Source organism: Hibiscus syriacus, unplaced genomic scaffold (genome assembly GCF_006381635.1).
Source record: "Hibiscus syriacus cultivar Baekdansim isolate YM2019G1 unplaced genomic scaffold, ASM638163v2 tig00110206_pilon, whole genome shotgun sequence".
Taxonomy (NCBI): Eukaryota; Viridiplantae; Streptophyta; class Magnoliopsida; order Malvales; family Malvaceae; genus Hibiscus; species Hibiscus syriacus.
The window spans coordinates 1,676,212-1,703,416 of record NW_024062627.1 but is presented as its reverse complement, the minus strand read 5'-3'; the positions used below and the strand labels follow the sequence as shown (position 1 = coordinate 1,703,416).

At 35.3% G+C, this 27,205-nt stretch overlaps 2 protein-coding genes across 3 annotated transcripts; both read left to right on the top strand.

Annotated features, from left to right (window-relative positions):
* Positions 1–8,822: 8,822 nt before the first annotated feature.
* Positions 8,823–9,232, top strand: LOC120219485 (calcium-binding protein KRP1-like). Its single transcript, XM_039216304.1, has one exon. The coding sequence runs from the start codon at positions 8,895–8,897 to the stop codon at positions 9,189–9,191; it is 297 nt and encodes a 98-aa protein (XP_039072235.1). The 5' UTR covers positions 8,823–8,894; the 3' UTR covers positions 9,192–9,232.
* A 4,515-nt stretch (positions 9,233–13,747) lies between these two features.
* On the top strand, positions 13,748–14,737 carry LOC120219483 (zinc finger protein CONSTANS-LIKE 2-like). 2 transcript variants are annotated; one of them, XM_039216302.1, is made up of 2 exons: positions 13,748–14,327; positions 14,589–14,737. In XM_039216302.1, the coding sequence occupies exons 1-2, from the start codon at positions 13,836–13,838 to the stop codon at positions 14,694–14,696; spliced, it is 600 nt and encodes a 199-aa protein (XP_039072233.1). In that variant the 5' UTR covers positions 13,748–13,835; the 3' UTR covers positions 14,697–14,737. The 2 variants fall into 2 exon arrangements, with proteins under 2 accessions (XP_039072233.1, XP_039072234.1); XM_039216303.1 differs by having other exon boundaries at positions 14,549–14,711.
* Positions 14,738–27,205: the final 12,468 nt, after the last annotated feature.

Here is a 27,205-nt window from a genome sequence, read left to right as displayed (position 1 = left end):
TCAGAAAATTTTTCACTTTGTGTTGGCATGTATACTTTTAAAATACTTTTGACTTCGTTTTTAGCATAGAATCGGCTAAACCGTAGCTCTGATACTATTAAATGTAACACCCAACCTGTACCCGACCTGGATACGAGTATGAGATGTCACATTAACTTTTAAAAATAATATTCTTACAAAATATCAAAACATTTGAACTCATTTTAAGAAAATACGATCATATATTGAATTGTGTTTGTTATAAATTTGAGGCAAAAACATATTTATGAACAATAAAATACGATATGAACAATATCGTGAACAGTAATGAACATTACCCTGCTACAGTACCAAATGCTAAATTTTCCAGATTTCAAACAGGGAACTGATTCCCTGCTACAGGGTACTAATTCCCCTGCTACAGTACTGCTACAATACTTCTGTAAAACATACATAAAACTCATAAGATTTAAAATGTTCATCTCTATACATTTACCATTTACAAAAATACTTTTAAACATTACAAAACTTGTTCAGAGCATATCGGATTCCAGTCTTTTATAATACATGCCAACTAAATTCTATATAAGCAAATACATGTAATTCAACTACATTCCTAATCTGATCTTCGGTAAGGAGAATTAACCTATCTTGTTCCTCTTTACTTCTCTTTTCGCTTTCTAAACCTACGCGTGAAACAATCACACGCTAAGTCATAGACTTAATGAGGCATATAAACATGTAATGGAAACCATAAAACATTTCATATAACAAAATGTATACATGCACATATACCATCATTATCATGATCTCTATCATAATCATTAACCCATTTATCATATGATCATGTACTTATCATTTATGTATATCGTGTATCCTTTCATATAATCAATTCACGCATATACATATATTATTAGCATGCTTATCAGTACTTATATTACTATCACTAATTTCTTTTTATCATATAAGCATATACATCATTTCATAACAGAGCACACATAGTATCACATCAATTGATTTATTGTCTTTAAAGCCCATGTATACTTTTGAGAACTTAAGGTATGTGAGTATATTGAGGTTGTGCACCACTATGTTGACACTACAGCTCGTATAAATGTCCCGAATGACCTATCCAGAGGTCATAATGAACCTCGTAAACTGTCCATAGATCCCGTAGAACCTAGGTAAACAATCCATATGTTCCTTAGAACATAGGTATACTGTCCATATGTCTCAAAATACATAGTTAATTTTGTCTATATGTCCCGAAAGACATAGGTAATTCTGTCCATATGTTCCGTAGAACATAGGTAATTCTATCCATATGTTCCGTAGAACATAGGTAATTCCTCGACTCTTGGCATGCCAACTATACCACTAGCTCTCATATCACATAACATGGGCATTATCATTTAACATTTTGTATTCATATCATTTCTCTTATAATGACATGTTCATTCTATTCTATCACATACCACATGTATGTGTAAACATATATTTCATATGCATATAACTCATAACTCTTTTATTTTATATCATGTAATACCCTTACAGAGTATCATATCTTCTTATCATGTATTTCATGTCACAGGTTCTTGCTTTCATATAGTCACATAGCTCATGTCAGCTAGTCACTTATGTTCACATATCACATTCATATCACATCATTCTTTCACATAGCTCTTTATCACATTTCATGTAATCACATATTTCTTCTCTTCTATCACATACCACATGTATGTGTAAACATCTATCTTATATCATATAACATGTATCACATATTGCATATTCATATAATCATATAAATCATGTCACATATCTTATATCATTTCTCATATTCATATATATATTCATATATATATTCATATATATATTCATATATATATATATATATATATATATATATATATATATATATATATGGTTCACTTTCACATATCACATTTCCTTTTTCTCCTATTTTATTCTCAAATATTCACATAACGTGGATAAAATATACATATAGTCACGTAAATCACTTTTGCATAGCTTATATCAACTTTTCATGTCATTTCACACTTCTTGTTACATTGCTTATATCTTACTCTTATGTCTTCTCATATACATATATTCACATATACATATCATTTCATTATTCTTATTATTATTCTTACCATCACCATTAATCCTTTTTTCTTACTCTATTCATATCAATAACACATATATATCATAACAAACACATACTTCTATGAACTTTTGCATTTTACTATTGGAAATAGGCTTATCACAAGTCTTATTTTCCATTGAACATCATATACTAAATAATGTGCACTCACCTTGACATTTCTTTGATTCGATCCTAATTCTTTGATTGTTCCGGAACTTGTTTAGGCTCAATATCTATACAAATGTAATTTTCAAAACAATTATCAGAAGCCTAAACCTCAAACTGGATGTTAATAACTTAAGCTGATTTAATGAACCAAAATTTCATTTTTCCTTTAGGGGGAATCAATACCCCATGGGGTATCTGTACCCCCTGCATAATCTGGAATTTTTCGTTCAAGCCCAAAAATCACTGTTCATGCACGAAAATTCACTATTTCCACTTCAATTCTTCATGTTTCATTTCCTTTCATATTCTTAACTTAAATATACATGCTTAAACTCATTTATATTCATTTATCTCATCTTAAACCTCAAAATCATCTCCTCTTTATGAACTTCAAGAATCATACTCAATTTTCAATATGTTCTAAATTCAATTCTAACACTTCATATCTCTTAATTCCACTTATGACAAGTCAAATTTGACTTCCACTTCTAATTAGGAACTCCATTCCAAGATTTCATTCAAGAACTCAAAATCTTTAATCTTCCCTAACTCCTTTATCTTTTGATTTTAAGATAACTTAAGTTTTCCTTAAGCTTAGTTATCATCTAATGATCAAAACTCAAACCTTAAATCAACAAATAATTAGCTAAACCGAAAACTTACCTTTGCTTGTATGCTTCACGATGAAGAAGAAAGCAAGAAGAAGAAGAGTTTTCTAGATACTCTTCCCCCCAACTTGTTTATCTCTTCTTAAAGGGAAAAAATATCTTTCATGACAAATGACCATTTTGCCCTTTAATTCATTTGATAATTACTAACAACTTTCAAGAAATATCTCCACATAAATCATTGAACTATTCAACTATTATACTTTTATCCCCAAATTCTAAAATTTTACAATTTAATCACTAACCGAATATTGAGGATGTTACAGAACCACAAACTTTTAATTGACTTTCTTTTGGGTGTTATTGGAGTAAAAATCAATCAAAACAATAGGGTTATGTCTAAACTTTTTGTACTTTAATTTCAAAGGAAATTGTTGAAGGAAATTGCATTGAAACTTCCTTTTGTCTTGAAAGATAAAACAAAAATCTCAGTGAAAACCTTACCTCGGTGTGATTTGATTTCTCTTTTCCGTTTCTTTTGAAAACCATATTACTCCTTAGATTTAACATTTAACATATAAATGTCGTTTTCTCTGTATTTTGGGATAAATTCAAAAATATTTTTGTTGTGTGGTAGTTTAATTTAATGTTAAATTAAGATGGTTTCAATTTAAAATTTTATCATGTTTAATTTAAAAAATTATATTATATAATTTTCTTAAATTTAATAGTAAATATTAAATTTATGTTAATTATTATTAAATTATATATATAGCCACATCACATCACTATCAATCCTTCTGTTTTATTTTTTGTTTGGATTTTCAATATTAATATTATATATAATTTCGTCCAAAAAAGAGGAAACAAGAAATTTTGAGATACCGAAATTTGTATTTGTCGTTAGGAATGGAGTTTAGGAAAGAGGAGAATTAAATAAAATATATAATACAATTGAGACATCCACATCAATCCCATGTCATGATGGTACGTAGCAGATTAGCACATGCAGGACATCCCAAAGAACATCAATCGGTACAAAAAAATTTCAACTATTAGTGCTAAAAGGATTTTTTTGTTGTTTTTTTATACCTAAGTTTGAGTATCATAAATGTAAAGAATATAAAATTTTAATGTCAAATGATTAAGAATTGTATTTAAATAAATAATATATTGTATTTATCCTAATTTTTTAATATATATATATATATTATTGTTTTATAAATATATTAATTTTTTTTAAAAAAATATTTCTATTTCAAAAAGAATATAAACACGACATGCATCAGATAAAAGTTTTTCCAAATGGTCCTTATAATGCATGCACTTTAAAGAATAACGTCGAAAATGTTAGACACATACTTTGAGTGAAAAAAAATTAGCCACCTAAAGTTTAGTTTGAATAATTATTTTTATATTAAGCTTTAATTATATTTACTTTTGAGATCTTGGGATGAGGTGTTAAAAGATATTTAAGTGTATGAGTTTTTTTAATAAGTTTAATTAAAAATAAATGTTTAAATTATATTTTATTATTATTATTTAGGTGGTCTTAAATTTTCAAAAAAAAATATTTCAGTCTTCAATTTTTTTAAAATTATTTTTTAATCAATAAGTCGTTAAATCATACCGATGTGATGACATGTATCTTTCTCGTCTTTTTTTAATAGAAAACCCCTAACTCTTTCAATTATAATTGTTGATCAATTGACGATCGTCATTGGTCACCATTTGCGATAAGGTTGATATTGAAATATTTGTATTTTCCTTAATCCTCAAATTGATTTTTCACAAAACTCATTTAAAATCGAAAAAATTTCATATAAAGATTCAACTTTCTAATGCTTTGACATCCTCCCGTAGTCATCCGATTAGGCTAGTTTTGAGGTATGTTGTTTATATTCTCATAATAATGTTTCTTACTATTAGAATTTTTTAACAAACATCCATCAAATCTGTGAAAGTCCCAAACAAAATAAAAATAAAAATAAAGGTTTATTGTGTTTAGAATTGTAGACAATAATAAGATGAGTTTGTCAATAATTAGAGTGACTACAAAAAATATCAGATAACGACAATATGACAATTAAAATTAAATAAAAAACTTCTATTTTGATAAAAAAAATAACGTGGTGAAAAAAAGAAAGAAAATGTCATGTTAGCACAAAATAAAAATAAAAACTTTTTTTTAACTTCCATGTTACTATGTTAGTATAAAAATACCGCGTCATTTGGCTGATGCTGATTGAATAATCCAATGACAAAAGTTTTAGTAGAAAAAAATTAAAATATATAGTTTAATAACCAAAAATAGACAAATTATGAAAATTAATAATTAATGGGTGTAATTTCTCTATATTTTATATCCTGGTTTTTAGATATCTTATAATGTATCCTAATTTCCCGCTTCACGCTAAACAATAAACAAAGAGTTCCATTGTTTCCAACAACAACAACAACAACAATTTCGGGGCTCCACATTTTGAAATGAATAACATGTAGAAGGGATATTCTAGTTTGAAAAATAAGCATTAGATTCAGAGATATGAACAAACATATGTTTGTGTGGCATAATTTATAGTTTCTCTTATAAGAAAATATGATAAAATAATTTGAGATCAATCTTAAAATCTAGGGTTAAGTATATAGATAGTATCCCGATAATAGGATTTTGTTTTATTGAGTCATCCGACTATTAAAAGTTATAATGATCTCCTGACTATAGATAATTATTTTGTTGAGTCTCTTGACTATTAAAAGTTATAAAATTGTTTTCATAAACCGTCTGAGTTGGATGTTAACATGATGATTGAAATATGATTAAATCATATTTTAATAATATTTACTGGCACGATCGTTGCTTTCAAGCACTAACTCGACTACATTTTTTAATATATATATAGACACACGTACGTGGTTACTGTTTATGTTGATAAATTCAATTTCATGTTTAAAAGTTTGTCCGGTTTTAAACGATAATTTATTTCATTATTTGATATTAATAAAATATTAAAATACTTATTCATATTAAATTTAAAATATTATTGATCATAAGAGTTAAATTTAAATAAATATTATCAATTATTATTTGATTTAGTAATATATATTTATTAGATTTGATCAGGATTAAATATTCAGATAAGATAACTAAAATCTGAAAAACACTCAAGTGAAAATATTCCACGCCCCAACCTACACAGGTCCACCTATATATATAAACAAATGAAACTAATAAATATGTAGGGAACACGTGTGTGCAAAATCGCCTGGTAAATGAAACATATAATTAGTATATGAACCCTAAAATGAAATAATTGGTATCTATAATTTCAGTGACTCGATTTTACCCTCCAACAAACAGAACAAATGGAATAGAAAACAACGGGGTACAAGTGTAAATATGTTTTCAACTTTGTGAACATCATATACACAGATATCCCATGCAACTTCCACGAAGTAGGGTCTTCACAGTTAACTTCATGCCAACCTACTTGAAAGGTGCAAGAAGCTCACTATTTCACCATATATATCAACTTTATCTTATTATTGGTACATTTAGTTATCTTCAAGGTAGTAATATAATCAGAAAATTTAAATTACGATATCAAAATTTAAAAAAATATATAATCTTCTAAATAAATAGAACCAAATCATACATGTTGAATCATTTAAATATGCTTATAATGATGGAAGGTTGACATCTAAGATTTTATTATGAATACTCACGCAACACACTGTTATCTGATCACAACTAAACAAACATCCAATCACTCTAAGGCTTCAATAAAATTAAATATATTTTTTATGTCGTCATTAATTGAAAAAAAAGACTGGATTTCGTAATCATTTAACCTTATATTCGAACATCTCATTTACAATAAGATATGAATAGTTTTTTTTTAAGATTTTCCTTAAAAATATACAATTTTCATATTTTGGTAATAATTATCAGAGATCCCTTAACTTTTTCAAAGACATAAGTCTATATAAAATTCATACAAAACGCTATGGACTTTATGGTGTTTCAATTGTGTCAAAAATTCAACTAAATTACTGAGGGCATAATTATAAAAGATAAAAGTTCATCTTAACCAATTCATAATAGATTTTACAAAGATTATATTATCATAGAATGAGAACATATAACTCAATTTAATTCGATTTTATACATAAAGTTTCAATTTCACATAACACATGACCATCTCATAATCAAAACATAATATAAAATATTTAAAATTATCATAACATTGTAACAACTTATTAAAATTACCAAATCATTAAAATTGGCATACAAAATTATCTATGTGAGTTAAAGTATATAATTTATCATACACGTAACAACTTTTAATGCTAACATAGTTATTTGACATGACCACTAATTAAGGTTAATGGGTTAATCACACATTTCTCCCTTGTTTCCACATAGGTATTAAAACTTATAATGTTCACACTTTAGTTCCTGAACTTTCAATCTTTACAATGTAATCCTTAATCATAAACTGAATCAAATCATAATTTACCCTAATCAAACTATTTCCACAGGCATCATTTAAATGTTTAAAACAATCAAATAAACTCTAAGAAATTACTTTTACACCATCGCATATCGAAAAAATTACGGATCAATTTTCGCGGGTTACATAAAGGATGAGAACTCACAATTTCGACAATGAATGAGAGGGTGAATATGATGATGTAAAATCTTTTCATCCACATGAGAGAGAGCGATGATAAGGTTTAGGTCTAATTATAGGGCTTTTTGTTGACTCGGGACGTTTCTGAAGTGAATGATTGTGTGGGTTTTGATACGGTGAATAGTCAGTGGCAAGCCAAGATATTTTTTTGAGGTGGGCATATATAACATACGATGAAATATAGGCTTTTAACCCGGGGAAAGAAACACGGGGAGATGGGGAAAAGGCGCCAGCTACACGTATAATAGATCTAGGGAAATTTGCTTCCAAAATCTGAAACGGATTATATACCAAATAAGTCCTTGATTTTTGGCAGTTTTGAAAATAGACATATCGTTAAAAGTTCGCATTCTCGATGAAAGTTTATTCACAAACACAATCACACATCTTCTCCTTTGGTCCTGCATCTTCTCGTTAGGCGGTGGAATTGGGAGTTTCCTATCAGGCATGAGTTAATTGCATTCAGATGCTTTTATATGAATTTGAGTTATTAGTAAATAAATTGCTCGTCTAGCTCAGTTGGTAGAGCGCAAGGCTTTTAACATTGTGCTCGTGGGATCAAGTCCCACTGAGGGCAATTCATAACGGAGGTCTTTCACGGAAGCTGCTCTCAACCTTGCGTTGAGGGCATCCTACTATCCTACCTCCCTCTTATCCCATTACATATGAGAATAGGGTCAACTAATTTGAGTTATTAGTAAATGATTGGTAACATGTTAGGATCTTATGGGATGTCTATAGAATGAGTTTAATAAGAAACACAATTACATTAACCAGCATTTAGACAAATTACAACATTCATAAATCTATACATATGAACCAATTAAGCAATTTTGGTAATTTAAAATAATATTATTAGTCTTCTTAGAGGTATCAAGTTCGATCAGTTGCGTCTACAAAATATGTATGCATTATCAATGACTAAAAAGTATTATGAACATATACTACCTTATAAATACTTGTACTATTAGAAAAACTATACATAAACATATAACTATATACATTTATGATTATCCACACAGACAACAAATCATGTATATATTGCAACACGTGGTGAACTGGTATAAGACCATGCAAAGAGTTGAAACTTATTTATTACTTTGATAAAAGTGAATTGTCTATTTCTCGATGAATTTCTTCTTTCATTTTCAACTCCATAAATTTACTCCATCGAGGATTACATTAGCTTTACTCCAACTCAAAAAATAGGAAACCCTATCACGACATTGAGATAGAGCTCCCTTTTTGAATGGAAATGGTGTGGACATTGCGGTTGATTTCGAAGACTACTTTCCGTCGATGGTGGAGCGAATGGGGGCGGAAGGGTTCATAACGGAGCTTTGCAACGGGTTCAGGCTGCTGATGGATGGCGAGAGAGGGGTGATTACGTTCGAGAGCTTGAAGAAGAACAGCGTGGCGCTGGGATTGGATGATTTGAGAGATGATGAGATTGTATGCATGTTGAGTGAAGGTGATTTGGATGGCGATGGGGCTCTAAACCAGGTTGAGTTTTGTACTCTTATGTTTAGGTTAAGCCCTGGGTTAATGGATAACAATGGATCCAGGCAATGGGTTGAAGAATATGGTGTTATTTGAAAAAAATTAAGGCAATAAAAATATTTTTAAATTGCAACTTTTATTTCTTTCATCTAAATTAGTTTAAACTTAGCTTCTGGTTCATTGCTTAAAATTAGCTTATTCTCTCTCTCTCTCTCTCTTGTTTTAAAATTCTTTTTTATTTAATTTAATGTTTTCATTCTTATTAGGAATTTGGAATTCAAAACTTTATATATTTTGAACCATTGTTATTGTAATTATTATGATGGACTATGGGATGCATAATTTGATGATGGGTTGTTGAAATTTAAGATCTTTGCATTGTTATATTAGCTTGTACTACTTTTTAATTAAAACCCCATTAAGTTGGAGTTCTAAACTAGAAAAGAAATTCCCTAGGTTCATGTTTTAATCATATTTACAATTTAGTCAAATATTTAAATGCAATTAATGGTTATCCTTGAAAAATGTAGGATTTTTTTTAAAAAAATTAATCACTAGTATTCAGTTTGTTGATCGATTAATCTAAATCAGAATTTATAAAAATTCATAACGAGGACAACTCTCTCAACTCCGTTTACTCCATTCGTAAATAGCAAGTTAAAAAATATAATTTTAACTCGTAGATTGGATTACTAATCTAGTTTTGAAGATAAACTAGGTAATTGATGATTACTCTTTGAACCCAAACAATAATTTATAGCATATAACATTTTGTAGGCTTCTTGACAAGGTTGGGGCGTATTCTCGAAGAAGTTTTACTTGAATTATTTTAACCATATGTGTTTAAAAATATAAAGATCCTAACTTTTTCTCTTGATAAAATATAAATATCCTAACTTAAAGTTGGGATAAGAAATGAATCATAAGATTAAAATTCAATTTTCAGATATATTAAACGTCACCTCATAATAATGATTTTACGAATGAATTAAGTTAGATGTTCCATAAGATTAATGTATTTAATCTCTAACTAGACCTAGCATTATTAAATACGATATAAAAATACGATATAAATACATAAATGATCGATTCTACTCCTACCACCAAAATATTTCATTTTCTCCCCATGCAAGTGGGGATATAAAATTGGATAGTACATGCATGGTGTTATTGATAGTACCCAAATTTCCCAAGTTTTTGCCCCTTTAATTGCAAAGAGTTGAATTTTATTTATTTATTGGTTAAGGTGAATTTGTCTATATCTCATTAAATTTCATCTTTCATTTTCAATATCACAAATTCCTGAGATTGAACATTTTTATGTGTTCGACTTGTAACTATCAAAGGAGTCACCTTTAAGATAATAACAAAAATGATATTCTCCCCTCTCACTGACCTCTTAAAACCAACTAATTTATTCAATCATATAACAAATTTTAAAAATAAAAAATCAACTTGTGTTAAAAACATTTATTAACAGACTAGATAAATATAAAAAAAATCAAAATTTTATTATTTTTTTAATAATTTAGAGGGATTATAATAGTTATTACTTATTCATAATTTTTTAAATTTATTGACAACACACACTCCTACACATGCTACAGCTCGAAATTAAAACCATTAAAAAAATAACATTTTTCGTATACCACTAAAAACACTCAATAAATTCAATTTTTCGTTATTATAACAAATAATCCAAACTAAAATAATATAGCTACGGCCACAACCAAAAATAAAAGTAATAATTGTGGGGCTCACTTTACATCACTGTTTCAAGTGTCCAACATTTCTTTGCATTTAAATAGCAAACTATATCCTAATGAACCCACCCTCCCTCCTCTCCCTTCTCCATACGTTTCCTTCGATCTTTCAGAATATTTTGTTTACCTAACTATTAACAATGATGTTGACGTGTTACCATAAGATAATGCCATATCAGCATTGAAAATAATTTTAAAAATATCAGATCAGTATCAATGATAATTTTTTAATGATGGATGACCAAAATAGAATCAAAACATAATATTAGATATGATTTTAAAAAAATAATAATTAAATAACCTAAACAGAAATATAGTAATAGGTGGATGACCAAATAAGTTAATTTACCCAGACAAGCCCTGCTGAAAAGCGTACGGCGTTGACATATTTACTTTAAGCATGCCCACATCATCGAATGCCTCTGAATTTTACAATTTCAAATTATAAATCTACTGTATGTAAAAACAATTATAAATCTACTAAAAATGAAAATAAAATCTGACAAATGACTATAAAATTATATTTTATACACTTTCAATGTATATGTTTAATGGTTAATGTGTTATTTATTTATTTATTTATTATTATTTAATAAAATTTAATTTACATAATTTATGAGTGGGTTATAATAATATAAATAATAGTGATTTATGATTTTTTTATAAATAATATAAGTTGATTATAAGGTAACATATATTTATAATTTTCTTAATCTATTGACAATTCGTATGTACCCTACATACAAAGTTGTTTAAATTTTTAGACTTTTATAACAATTATCATTTATCTTTATTACTAAGATCATTTGATAAGATCAACGACGATTCATGTTTTAAATATAAACTCAAATGAACAAAGTATTTGTTTATCATGTAATGATTCATTAACAAATATTTTGCCTTGGTGAGTGTTGTTCCTCGGCTTTTTGAAAAAATAGCCCACTAATCCATTATTGCCCATACATATCAAGATTTGAAACATTTGTCACATGCTGTCATTATTGATAGGATAAAGTGAAATATTTATAAAGTATTAAGAAATCTATTATTGCAAAATAAATATATTAACAATAAGTATTAATAATATAAATATTAACAATTCACCATAATTTAGGATCATACTATCATTAGCAACAAACTAAAGGACTAAATTGCAAAAAGTTAAATGTTCTAATTGTTAATATCCATATTGTACTTCATATGATATTGAAAATGTCTTAGAACAATATCAATATTAGAATAATGATATTGATATTAAATTATTTTTCCAACTTCAAAGTTCGATTTTATATCGTTTCCTTCACATATTATCAACAAAATACAAGTATAGTATTGATATTGATGGATGGCACCAATACCCTTTAAGAGTTATAATAAAATTTGGATATCTCTAATCAATATCGATACTCAAGTAACAAATGATATTTAAGTCTAGAAATTTAATAGGTTGTGTCAGTCTGTTAGATCACGAATGTAATGGGTAGTGTTGACAAACTTTCTCGTGTAGTCTCATATGAACTCACCCTGTTTTTAGACCACATTAAGGAGGCTGTACGACGAGTTGTAGATTGTTTTGTTGGTCAATTCTTGAGCAACAAACATCTATGACAACTGCTTGAAGTATGTTATGGTTATCACGGGCATAGAGTCATGCCAGTTCTTCGCTCCCCTACAAAAAGTGGTCGAGAAGCCTTGCAGTTTAATTCATCGAAGGCCCCCATAATATCCATACAATTCATGTATTGACATGAGTGGTATGTAAGATCTCCAGTTCTATCATAGACCTTAGGCAACTTGAAATTTGAGGGATAAGAAGTGACAAGTACATATGGCATGAAAGGGCTGTGCTTCTCCGTAAACCAATAAGCTCTAGTATTACTCGAGATTCTGAAGTTGTCAAATTGCTTCCTCATGGTTTGCATATGCTTTTTACATTCTTCTCGGCATGAAATTTAACATGCGTCCACAATAGAAGAATGATTCAATTCACGTGGCTAGTAGCGACCCTCGCAATGGACTCTATTCCTCCACGTGGGACACATATGGAGAATCAGCCACGTCATCATCCTAATCTTCTCCTGTTGTTGTTGAAGATTAATATCTTCAAGCAAGGAATAAATGGCCCATCTACCATTGTCTTCCACGTGGCACCCAACCTACGCCCTCTTTTACTCATGCCAGCCAAACAACACCACGTTCAATTTTATGTTTTTTAATGGGGTAAACTATAGTATTTAGTTTTTCCCTTAAAATACGTGTTTAATGTGTCATTTGTAATTATTTTTAGATCATCCATTAAAGAAAAATGTTATCTCTATTTTTTCCAACTTGTCATTGCAAGTAAAATTTAAGTGTTTTGAAATTAATTTCTAAAAGTTAAACTCTTGATTTAACTTTCGTATTAAAAATAAAATAAAATAAAACAAAAATTTATAGATAAAAATTGATGCATTAAAAGTAGATAAATTCTCAAAATTAGAATGTTGGAGACTTATGATTATTTGATTTAAAAAAAATAAATTAAAATTTAAAAAAATTCATAAATTTTTCTATTTGTTTTCGTAAAAGGCTAAAGAGATAAAAGAAAGAAGACGGCTGAAACATATCACATATCCATTGGATACATTTTTTATAAATAAAATAAAAATATTACCAAAAAACATTAAGTATTTTTTTATAAAATATAAACATATAAAATAGAACACATATATAATTTAAACACGCATGTAACGTTAAAAACATTTTTGACAAATAAAAAGTAATTTTAAATTAAATATTTTAATAAATAAGAAAACAAACCAGAACTCTAATTACATCTTGAAAAATAAAATAACAAAACTACCCTTAACCAAACTCTTTACAAACTAGAACTTCAAATTATCTTGGTAAATTAGATTTAGGGGTACGAGAGTTGCTCTTCGTACTTCTCTTTATTTATCCAAACACTTCAAAAAAGTTATCGGAAAAGAAAAAGAAAATGAAGAAGTGTGAAGTATGTGGAGAGTTAGCTCGGATGCACTGTGAATCAGATGAAGCCAACTTATGTTGGGATTGCGATTTGAAGGTCCATGGAGCCAACTTCCTTGTTGCTAAGCACACTCGAACCCTCCTTTGTCATCTCTGTCAAAATCCTACTCCTTGGCTCGCATCAGGTCGCAATATCGGCCCCGCCTTCACTGTTTGCGATTCCTGCGTCGAAAACAGCAATATTGAACCTGAAGTGATGGCGGAAGAGTCATCCGAGGGAGAGTACGGTGAAGAAGAGGAAGACGACGATTACGATGATGAGGCACCGGAAGAGGAGGTTGAAGATACTGCTGACAATCAGGTGGTTCCGCGGTCAGGCGACTCTTCTTCTCTGTCAATGTCGAAGCCGGCGGCTAGCTTGGAGTGTAATAGTGAAGGTGTCGTTATTGGCAGTGGGATCGGGTTGAAGAGGAGGAGAGAAAATCAAAGTTTCTGCTATGATGTATGTTGAATTTTATTTATTTTAGTTTCTTTTTCAAGATTTAAATTGTTTTACATTCTTTTTTTTTTGGAAAAAAGAATCTCCTTCTCCGAGTAATTGACAGAGGCATGTTGAATGTTTTTCTTTATTTACCCCTCTTAATATTTGATGGTTCAAATAAATATATTATACAATCAAATTTTCTTGGTATTTTGATTTTTCGTCATGTATTTTCTTGGCATCCAAGCAGACGAGTGAATATTTTTTTGGTTGCAAATGCAGGGTGAAATCGGGTCCTCATCTCTCTTAGGCTCAGGAGGTTCATCCAATGGAGAAACATCATCTATGGGGATCATCAAGATTATTACTGAAGCAACCAACATTAACTGAAGTTAATCAATAAGGTAGAAATAAAGATGAGGGTGAAACAAAGTTTATCATCAGCTATTTCAAAAGACTTCTGTAGACACATAATTTCGTCTTCACACTTTTATAGTACTTACATATATATATTAGTATTACTCCACACTTTTATAATATTTACATATATATATTAGTATTAATTTTATTTATTTCTTGCATATTACAAGACCAAAATTAGGTTACAAGACCAATCTGCTGGCCCAACAGTGGACCAAGTCCAGTACACGTGACCCACTGGGAGTTAGGGTTCCCAGAACCCTAGCAGTTTCCCCATCCAGCGCCGCATCACCAAGATTCCAGGGCTATCACGTCGCTCCAAGACCCCCATCATCGCACGTCTCGCCTCCAAACGGCCGGAACTCTCGGCCACGCAAAGAAACAAGCAACAACAACCAACATCAGTGTTTTACTCTAATTTAAACTCTAAAAATAGCCATTTTTGGGCTATAAATATTATGTAAAGCACACAAGTTTAGGATTACGAAAAATACACAAAATAAAGATACTAGGCACGAGCACACAAAGAGAGATCGTGAGAGTCACAAAACTCAGAAGGTTGTAAAAGCATTCGAAGCATTTTTCTTGAAAAGAAATAAAGGGTATTTTTCTTGGTCTTTTACCTTTGTTTTTGATTCGGTTCCCTTGCACTGCTTGCATGTTGTTGTTGTTGAGTCTCCTTTGAACCATCAAGAAAAACCATTTGGCCGATGAACTCTTAGGGGAAGGATCGAGACTTTGATCTCAGTTCTACCCTCCCCCGAGGCCTATTTCGAAAAACCAGTTTAAGATTTGGGTTGAAGGCAAGAAGAGCTTTCGAAAAAAGCTTACCTTTTCGTGTTTGGCCGCCGATGAACGACGGCCGCCGCGATCAGCGGTGGTGGCAAGGCAGCTTGAGGCGGCGCAGGCCGTTTTCTGGAAATGAACGGTGGTGTGTTCATCAGTTGGATGAACAAAAGAGAGAGTCTGAGTGAGGGAGGGGAGCCTTCGACGAGAGAAGAAGAGAGAAATGAAATTTCAAAAAATATTTGAGTCATATAGTTAGCCCAGCGGACCAAACTGGCCCGACCCGTTATATCAGATCCGCGTGTTTTGCTAAAAGGGGTAAACTTCATTTTGGCTCCCTCTGTTTTGAAAAACATTCAATTTGGTCCCCAAATCGGTTGGGTAAACTTCATTTTGGCTCCCTCTGTTTTAAAAAACATTTAATTTGGTCCCCAAATCGGTTTAATTCCCTTGGTTATTTTCTAATTCTGCCATCTAACTTTATTTTGTTTCATTTTACCCCTTTATACTTATATATATTTTATTATATCTCATATTTACTCTTTTATACATAGATATTTGGATTTTTATTTATTTACACTATATTATATTATATTCCTATTAGTTTATATATATACATTACTTATTTTTCTTTTATTACATGCTATTTATTATATATATATTACTCATATTTGCTTTTTTTTATTTTCTTTGTTTTTATATTTTTTATTCATGTATATTTTTATTTACCTATCTATTTATATTTTTATATTTTTTTTTCTTTATTTGAATTTTCGTATTTTTCCTTGTAAATTTTATTCATATTTCATTCCTAATTCTTGTGTACATTATACTTTCTTTATTTCGTTTGTTCGCCTTATTTTTATATTCTAATTTTATTATTTTTATTATCTAACCATTTTCTCAGTTTTTTAAGGATGTTTTCAAAACAATCAGAAGTAAGTAATTCAGGATCAAATTTTACCTTTTTAATTTAAAATTGCTATTTTATTAAATCATGACAACTGGAAATTACGTAGTACCGAAAGGGCGGTTCAAGGGTGCTAATCCTTCCTTGACCGTAACCGACTCCCGAACTCGACACATTTCTGAAAAAACGCAGATCAGGTAAGATGGTGTCCGACCCACCTAAATTCGTTTTAAAATGGTCGGTGGCGACTCCAACCCAATTATTTCAAGTCGAAACCCAATTCCGGGCCCAACCGAAAGACGGTTCCGACAGCTTGGCGACTCCGCTGGGGACACAGGTAAGTGAGTCAGGCTAAGGTAATTTCCAGTTGTCTTTTTAATGAAAAAGGTAAGTTTGAACTTTAAGGTAACATTTCGATCCTTATTACTTACTTTTGGTTATATTTTTTCGAGTAAATAGTTGGACTGACCGTTTTCTAATGATTTCAGTTTTCCAAACTTTTTCATCCAAAGGCTCTATACCCGAGCTCCGAACCCTTTAAGTGGGGGTGAAAGCGACGCATTCGTGTGAATTTATTCACCGCATATGCCTAGCAAGTAGCCTTCGGGATTCATACACCTTATGTCTTCGTGTGAATTTATTCTCCGCATAGACATAAGGGAATGTGTCCCCTCGAGTTTAACTTAGTCCACATAAGCCTGTGATGGGTTTAGGACTAAGGGTCTGGTAAGCCCAAGGGGGCACCAGCAAGGAGAACTCGGGTACCGTGTTTTAGAACCTAAACCAGGAGACTTCGAAGAAATAGAGCCTACCCCAAAACCACATTCCAAAACCTAGGACAATTGTTTCCTAACCATTTGTTTTTTCTTATGTTTTTATTGCCATTTATTTCTTGTTATTTTTATTTATTTCCATTTATTTTTATTTTATTAACCATTTGCCTTTGTGTTTGTTTTTAGCATTTGCATCATAACAAGAGGCCATTGATCCCTAAAAAGACGTTCATTACGCACAAAATAATCTGAATTAATGGATAAAGGTGTTGTAATACAAGAGATTAAAAACCCTGAGGTACGACTATGGTCCGAGAAGACTCAGAAGGAAAAGGGAGACAGTCTTCAAGACAGCTATGTGTCAGAGCTGGTTAGCTACGCCTCGATCAGCCTAAAGCAGAATGACGTACAAGAGCTCCGGGATATTTGGGACAGTTGGAAGAATGAGGTGAAACAGAAGTTCAGCCAACGGTACGGTGATGTTGCACTTTTGCTTCATGTTAAGATTGATGAGCCCTTAATTAGAGCCTTGGTTCAATTCTGGAATCCGGGATACAGTTGCTTCACCTTTAACCGGGAAGACATGGTGCTCACCATAGAAGAGTACACTACACTGCTGCATTGTGAAAACATCAAACTCGAACGGGCCTACCTTAAGCACATTAAAAGTCAACCTTTCAAAATACACTAGCTAAGGTTGCCGGAGTTGATGAAAAATGGGTAACTGACCGAGCTCGATGTAAGGGTAGTGGAGAAGGAATCGCTTGGCTTCATATCAAACAACTAATGAAGCACCATCCTGATGAGTGGAAGACAATAGACCTGTTTGCATTAGGTCTGTATGGTCTAATTTTATTCCCAAAGACCTTGGGATACATCGATGCCACCGTAGTAGAGCTATTCGAACAACTCTCGAGAAGAGTCAATCCAGCACCAGCCATCTTGGCTGAGACCTTTCGATCTCTCAATCATTGCCGAAGAACTGGCGGAGGAAGATTCACCGGGTGCATTTAGCTCCTTCAAGTCTGGATTCACAGCCACTTCTGGAAGACTGACGGGGTTGCCTACCGCCGTTTCAGCACCACCTATTCACCTCTAGGTGAATTTATTACCTTAAAATGGCATGAAGGCGCCTCGAAAGAAAAATGGATGAAGGTCTTTACGCATCTTCAAGACCGAGATATTGTTTGGAGAGCCCCTTGGTTATTCCTCAGTGATGTTCTTTTTCGATGTGGTGACTCCGACACTGTGACCTTACTTGGACTTTGGGGAGCAGTCAGGTATGCTCCGCTATTAGCACTTAGACAATATGGAGCACGTCAGTTTGTCCCAGCAACATGCGGGTTAGCTAGGTCAGAGTTTGAGTATCACGGCGACAGCTATAAGAGATGATCAAAGAAGTAGCCGATTCGTGGAGGAAAGTATTCCGGATGGATGTTGTAGCTGCCAGAAGTATGCTCACTCCGGATTATGTGGAGTGGCGAAGATTGAGAAAGAATGACAATATCCCTGTGCCAGACTGTGATGACACCCGGACCATGGAGGAACATCTCAGGCACGTCCCTTCTGAACTCGAGATAGCCAAGACCGAGTTTGAAGCCGTGAATAATGAGCTGAAGCAAAGGATAAAGGAACTTGAAGCTGAACGTTATCAGTGGAAGCTTGATGCTGACTCTCAGAAAGATCGGGCAGAAAAACTGGAAAAGAACAAAAAAGAGTCCGTTTTGAGCTCGAAGACTTGAGAAAGGGGTATCAAGATAAGGTCAAGGATAACTCCAAGTTGAAGGTAACCTCTGAATACTGGAAAGACGAAGCTCATAGCCTGAAAAGGAAGTTCGAGGGGCCTGATGAGAGAGCTTGGAAAGAACAAACAAAGACTGCCCAAATACGCTTGGCAGATAGTCAATATCAGAACCAACGCTTGAGAGTTCGGGTAGCTGACTTAGAGAAACAGCATGAGAAAGATGGCAAGACGATAGCTGAGTTAGAAGCTATTATAGATGGGTTCAACAGGCAAGCAAACGAGCTTCAGATGGTGCCCTTCGACGGAGGACTACAATGGCGTTTCCGTTGGGAACAAGCACAACGAAGGGTGAGGGCCCGAGACGCAACCATCCGAGATTTCCTGGATCAAGTGCAAAAAGCAGCCCGTCATCTTCACGGCCTAGCAAGGGAAGCTAGTGTGGTTCGACAAGGCATTCAACCAGTGACAGATGAAGGCAGAAGACTTGTCAACCTACTGGAAGCTGTTCGGGGTCTAGAGGATTTAGTCCGAATGTACCTTTAATTTGTTTTTATGTCTCTAAAAAGATAAAACATTTTTGTCTGAATAAGGATTATTTATAATAATGAACACTTTTCTGGATCAATACCTCCAATTGCATACATCATACATTGCATTTCTTGCATTTTATATTTCATGTTTGTTTATTTTATGTTTTCCATGTTTTTACATTCATATTAACTAACAGAACATGTCTCAGACACCGAGCTTACCACCACAAGCATCAGATACACATCACCCGCACAATACTCGAGCAAAAAAGAGACAAATGGAAGCCAGAATGGAGAAGATCGAAGACACATGGCAAGACTTCAAAGGAGCTAGAAGATAAGATGGCTCAGAACAGTGAAAGTACTCTTGAGTCCATCAAGAAAAATCAGGAGTCCTTGGTCGACCAATCGTAGCCAAGTTGTCAGGTCTACAGCAAGCTAGTGCATCAGGGGGCATCTCTTCCGAGGGGTGGCCATACCACCAACCCCGCAAGTGGTTCTCTCACCCGGAATATTACCCGGGACGCATATGCTACTAAAGGGAAAGCAGCACTACCCGGGACTCATTCGCTACCAAAGCGAAAGTTGCACCTGCTGTGAAGATACAACTTCTACAATCATCCTGATGATCATCCGGATGATTATAATGTCCCAGACTTTGACGAGGAAGATAAAGCCAAAAAGATGGAAGAAAAGATAAAAATATTAGAAGATCAAATAAAGATGGTCCAGGGAGACCATGATTATTATGGAGTAGACGCAATGGAGCTAAGCCTAGTTCCAGACTTGGTGCTTCCACCAAAATTTAAAATTCCTGAGTTTGAGAAGTTCGACGGGAACAGTTGCCCTTCAGCCCATATCACTATGTTCTGTCGAAAGATGACAGGATATGGAGGGAATGATCAACTCCTGATCCATTGTTTCAGGAGAGCCTGTCCGGTTCAGCTATTCGGTGGTACAACCAGCTTAGCCGAACTCATATCAAGACGTGGAAAGACTTAGCCAAGTCTTTCTTGGAGCAGTATAAGCATATCAACGATATGAGACCAGACCGGGTCATGTTACAAAGCCTGGAGAAGAAACACAATGAGAGTTTCCGACAGTACGCACAGAGATGGAGGGATTTATCTGTGCAAGTTCATCCACCTTTGGATGAAAAGGAAACTAGAAAGCTGTTTGTACAGACCCTGAGGGCACCTTACTTCGGGCATTTGGTAGCAATCACGTCGGGGAGTTTTTCAGATTTAGTCATGGCCGGCGAAATGATCGAGTTGGCCATTAAACAAGGAAGATTGAGGGAGGAGACTCCAGTAAAAAGCCTCCCACGAAAAACAAGGAGCGAGAGATCAACAATGTGAACACCTACAACGTCAACAAGGGGGTTACGATCTCAAGCTCAAATTCCACAGCAGCTGTACCATCCGATACTTCTAGACAGAACCAGAGAGAACCAAGAAGAGAAAGGGAAAGGGAACAGTTTGACCCCATTCCCATGACGTATAAAGAATTATACCAACAGCTCTTCGACACTCATGCAGTGTCGCCTTACCCTATGAATCCAATAAATCCTCCTTACCCGAAATGGTATGACGAGAGCGCTCACTGTGAATACCATGGCGGTGTGCAGGGCATTCGATTGAAGTTGTCTCGCATTCAAGAGACTTGTGCAACGAATGAGAAACAAGAATTGGATCACTTTCAATTTCGGAGCACCAAACGTCGCCCAGAATCCCTTGCCCAATCATCAGGAGACAGGAATTAATGCCATTACTACTGAAGGGGGAAGGAGAATTAATCAAGGGTTTCGGAAATTGAATCTCCTTTGGCTTGGGTATGGAGCCAAATGGTAAAAGCAGGATTTCTTGCACCATATTCAGATACGATAGAAAATGAAGATGGTAACCATTGTTGTTATCACAACACAGAAGGGCATAAAGTGCAAGATTGCCCAGAGTTCAGATTGTTAGTCCAGCTCATGATGGATCGAAAGGAGTTGGAATTCTACGAGGAAATTCAAGATTCTTGGGAAGCAGATGTTTGTGCCACCGGAGAATCATCAGATAGAAAATTTGGTAGGGGTAGTCCTTTGATAATTACCCCTAAGGCAAGCATGACAGTGACAACACCAGCCAAGGTGGTAATCTCCGCACCGCGGCCTTTTCAATATAAGGACAATCGGCAAGTGCCATGGAAGTACGAGTGTCAGATGAGCACTTCCGGAGGAGGTAATAGTAAAGTAGGGCAAAGACCACTGGAGCCATTCAAAGAAGATGTGCTAGTCGTCAATGACCTATAAAGGAGGAAGAAGCTAAGGAGTTCCTCAAGATCTTGAAGCACAGCGAGTACAACATTGTAGAACAGCTCCACAACTTACCTACACGTACCTCCATGCTAGCACTATTTTTAAGCTCGGAAGCACACCGAGAAGCGTTGTTGAATGTCCTTAATCAAACGTTCGTGCCACAAGACATACCAGTCAGCAAGATGGATCGACTGGTGAACAATATTCAAGCTGATAATCTCATCTCATTTTCAGATGATGAGATTCCATCCGGAGGAAGAGGCCGAACAAAGGCGTTACATATTACTACCTACTGTAAGGGGCACGCTTTACCAAGTGTCTTAATCGATAATGGTTCAGCCCTGAACGTGATGCCTTCGATTACATTGAAGAGGCTACCAATAGATACCTCTCATATGAGGGCTTGTCAGAATGTGGTCCGAGCATTTGATGGGACCAAAAGAGAGGTAATTGGAAAGATTGAGGTACCATTGACCATCGGACCAGCCACCTATGATGTTGAGTTCCTTGTGATGGATATCATGCCGTCCTATAGCTGTCTCTTGGGAAGGCCGTGGATTCATCAAGCAGGTGTAGTACCCTCCACGTTGCACAAGAAAGTTAAATTTGTCATTGATGGGGCCTTAGTAATTGTCAACGCTGAGGAAGATATCGTAGCAAGCGTGACCACAGAGGCTCCATACATCGAAGTAGGCGAGGAAGCGGTAGAATGTTCGTTCCGTTCCCTGGAATTTGTGAATGCCACATTCGTGGCAGAAGGAAAAAGAATCCCAAGACCTCGACTCTCCAAATGCACAAGGATGGAGATCAAGCAAACCCTAGGCCGAGGTGCAAGAACCGGGAGAGGTTTTGGGAAATATTTGCAAGGAATGATCAACCCTGTCCGTCCTATCCCAAAATTAGACCAATTTGGGCTCGGTTTTCAGCCCTGTTATCATGAAAAGAGAAAGGAAATTCAAAAGAACCGGGAGAGAAGGATAGTCAGGTTGACTGGAAACGAACTCCAATGGAAGCCTATGACATTCCCGCCGCTCTTCAGAACATTCAAGTCAGGTGGTTATGTGTTTGAGACCACCACATCCGAGTTAGAAACGGCTCTGGAAGATCTGAACGTTAATGCCGTGACCACAGGAGATGTTGACAACAGAGATAGATCCGGGATATGCCTTCCGCCACATGGGTTCATGCCTAGCAGTTGGTCGGTGGAAGAACTACCTGTGGTTTACAAGAATCTTTCAGAGTAATATTCGAACTATCCCTATTTGCCTATACCCGGGGCAATAGGTGATCTTTTGTAAGGGTGAATAAATGTTTTGTTTAAGTTTAATAAAGGATGCATTTTCTTTTCCATGGCAAACAAATTTTTCTTTTATTTATTATCTATCTCCCTCATTCCAGTACTTCATTTCCAGTTACTCTCAAAATTAGTTCTTGACCATTCCGTGTGGGATATTATCCTCTCACACATACACATCTTCCTCCTTTCAGGTTCCCAGATAACGATAATGTGGGCACTAATGACCCTGATCCGGAGGTGGATTTTGAATCAACCATTTGTCTTGGGGAATTTGAAGAATGCGATAATGAAGAAGAGTACAACTTGCCTACCGAATTGTTGAGAATGATGGAAAAAGAAGAAAAGCAAATACTGCCACATGAGGAGGCGATCGAAATCTTAAATTTGGGCACTGAGGAAGATCGAAAAGAGGTTAAAATCGGCACAACTCTTTCGACTGAAGCAAGAAAAAACCTGATAGCCTTACTTCAGGAGTACGAAGATGTGTTTGCTTGGTCGTATCAAGACATGCCGGGACTAGACACAGATATGGTAGTTCACAAACTGCCAATCAAACCAGAATTCAAACCAGTGCAGCAAAAACTGAGAAGAATGCGACCAGAAATGCTCCTTAAGATCAAGGAGGAAGTCAAGAAGCAATTTGATGCCGGTTTTCTTCAAGTAGCCAAATACCTTGAATGGGTGGCCAACATAGTGCCTGTGCCGAAGAAGGACGGGAAAGTACGCATGTGTGTCGATTACCGGGACCTTAATAAGGCCAGTCCCAAGGACAACTTTCCTCTGCCACACATAGACACTCTGGTGGACATACGGCCGGGAACGCCTACTTTTCATTCATGGATGGATTTTCGGGGTACAATCAGATCAAGATGCATCCCGAAGACATGGAAAAGACCACTTTCGTCACAATGTGGGGAACTTTCTGTTACAAAGTGATGCCTTTCGGATTAAAGAATGCTGGGGCGACATATCAGAGAGCTATGGTGACCCTGTTCCACGACATGATGCACAGAGAAATCGAGGTTTATGTCGACGACATGATTGTCAAGGCACAAACCGAGAGTGAACATGTCAAGAATCTAAGGAAGCTCTTCCAGAGATTGAGAAAGTTCCAGCTGAGACTAAACCCTAGCAAGTGTACCTTCGGGGTAACATCTGGAAAACTACTAGGCTTTATAGTCAGCAGGAGAGGCATACAGGTCGATCCAGATAAGGTTAAGGCCATCCAGAATCTACCTTCACCACGAACCCAAAAAGAAGTTCGAGGTTTTCTGGCAGACTAAACTACATAGCTCGGTTCATATCTCAATTAACCGACAAATGTGACCCCATCTTTCGCCTCCTCCGAAAGAATAGCCCTGGAGCATGGGATAAAAACTGTCAGATTGTATTTGAGAAGGTAAAAGAGTATTTGTCTCACACTCCTGTCCTGATGTCCCCTATCCCAGGAAAACCTCTGTTTTTGTATCTCTCCATATTCGAGAACTCCATGGGGTGTGTTCTGGGTCAACACGACGAATCTGGGAAGAAGGAAAGAGCCATCTACTACCTAAGCAAGAAGTTCACCGATTGCGAGGTTCGATATCCTCCTATTGAGAAGGTTTGTTGTGCCCTGGTATGGGCTACAAAAAGACTTCGACAATACATGTTGTATCATACCACTTGGCTGATTTCCAAGTTAGACCCACTAAAATACATGATGGGTGTACCTGCTCTATCCGGAAGGCTAGCCCGATGGCAGATGCTTTTGTCTGAATTTGACATCGAATACGTCAGCCAAAAAGCGGTAAAAGGCAGCGCCATATCCGATTTTTTGGCAAGCAGAACTGATGAGAGCTATGAGCCACTGGACTTTGATTTCCCAGACGATGACTTAATGGCCATATCTTTAGAGGAAGCAAGCATTTCAACGGACGGTTCCTGGAGAATGCACTTCGATGGGGCATCAAATGCACTAGGACATGGCATCGGGGCAATTCTAGTCTCCCCAGAAGGGAGTCACTACCCATTTACCAGCAGACTGAACTTTGATTGTACCAATAACATGGCAGAATATGAAGCCTGTGTCTTGGGAATTCGGGCTGCACTGGGGCAAAATATAAAGACTTTGCGGGTGTATGGAGACTCGGCCTTAGTAATCTATCAACTCCGGGGAGAGTGGGAAACCAAGGATATAAAGCTGTTAGAGTACCGAAAACTAGTGTTGGATCTGCTCGAAGAGTTTGACGAAGTCACCTTCCACTACGTGCCTAGAGAAGAAAATCAAATGGCTGACGCTTTGGCTACCTTGGCAGCCACATTCAAGGCTGGCGGGGAGTCTGAAATGATGCCAATTAACATGCAGTCGTATGAGTATCCAGCTCATTGTTACCAAATTGAAGAAGTGAAAGACACTAAGCCTTGGTACTACGACATTCTGCAGTATATCAAGCATCGGAGTTATCCAGAAAAAACCACTGAAATCGAGAAGAGAACCCTTAGAAGGTTGGCAGCTGGATATGTCCTTGACAGAGAGGTTTTATACAAGAAAAGCCATAACCAAGTTCTGTTAAGGTGCGTCGATGCTGAAGAGGCAAAAATGATAGTGGAAGAAGTACATGATGGGGTTTGTGGAGCACATGCAAATGGGCATATGATGTCAAGACAAATAATGAGATGCGGATATTTTGGTCCACACTGGAAAGTGATTGCATCAACTATGCTAGGAGATGTCATAAATGTCAGATTTATGGGGACAAGATAAATGTTCCGCCCCATCCACTTCATGTAATGACGTCACCATGGCCTTTTTCTGTGTGGGGCATGGACGTTATCGGGCAAATCCATCCGAAGGCTTCGAATGGTCACCGTTTCATTCTCGTAGCAATTGATTATTTCACGAAATGGGTAGAGGCTGCGTCATATGCCAGTGTCACTCAATCCACTATTTGCAAGTTTCTGAAGAAAGAAATTATATGTCGGTATGGTCTACCTGAAAGGATTATCACCGATAACGCAACAAACTTGAACAACAAGATGATGAGTGCTGCTTGCGAACATTCAACATAAAACATCACAATTCCACTGCTTACAGACCAAAGATGAACGGAGCAGTAGAAGCAGCAAACAAAAATATTAAGAAGATAGTGGAGAAAACAACTGAAACCTACAAAGACTGGCATGAGAAGTTGCCTTTTGCTTTGTTCGCTTATCGAACCTCGGTACGTACATCGACTGGGGCAACTCCATTTTCACTAGCCTATGGAATGGAAGCAGTGCTACCCATTGAAGTCGAGATTCCGTCTCTCAGGGTCTTGTCAGAAGTCAAACTAGATGATGCAGAGTGGGCACAATCCAGATATGATCAGCTTAATCTGATAGATGAAAAAAGACTGAAAGCCATTCATCATGGTCAAATCTATCAGAAACGAATGATCCGAGCACACGACAAAAAGGTGCGCCCGAGAATATTCCGTGAAGGGGATCTAGTGCTAAAAAGAATTTGGCCAGTCCAGAAAGATTTCCGAGGAAAATGGACGCCAAATTGGGAAGGACCTTATGTCGTGAAGAAGGCTTTCTCCGGAGGAGCCCTTATCCTGGCTGAAATGGACGGACCTGAGCTGCCACATCCCATTAACTCGGACGCCGTCAAGAAATACTTCGCTTAGGATGAAAACCCGAGAGGGCGTCCTAAGTTGAAGAAAAAAAAAAGGCTTTTAGGGTGAAAACCCGAAAGGGCACCCTAAATTGAAAAAGAAAAAAGAGAAAATAAGAGAAAATAAGGTGGGTTCAAGATGAAAACCCGCAAAGGGCGTCTTGCAACTAAGGATGGGTCCAAATTGAAAACCCGGAAAGGGCGATTTGGATATCAACAGTGGAAACAGCCCGGCACATGAATCTTCTACGAACTCAACAAATCGGAGAAATGTTGCACCCTCCCAAACGTTGTCGCATTTTCAAAGATCATTTGGCAAAGGTTGCATTCAAAGTCACCAAACGGCTTTTCAACTCAGAAGTGCCCACGTTATCGAGATCTAAGACATTCATTTACACATCATTGTGTATTCATTTTCTAGAATGTTTGCCATGTATTATTTGTTCTTCCCCTCCCTTATGAATAAAGACCATATTTCCTCCAATTCCTTTTGAGCATCTTGA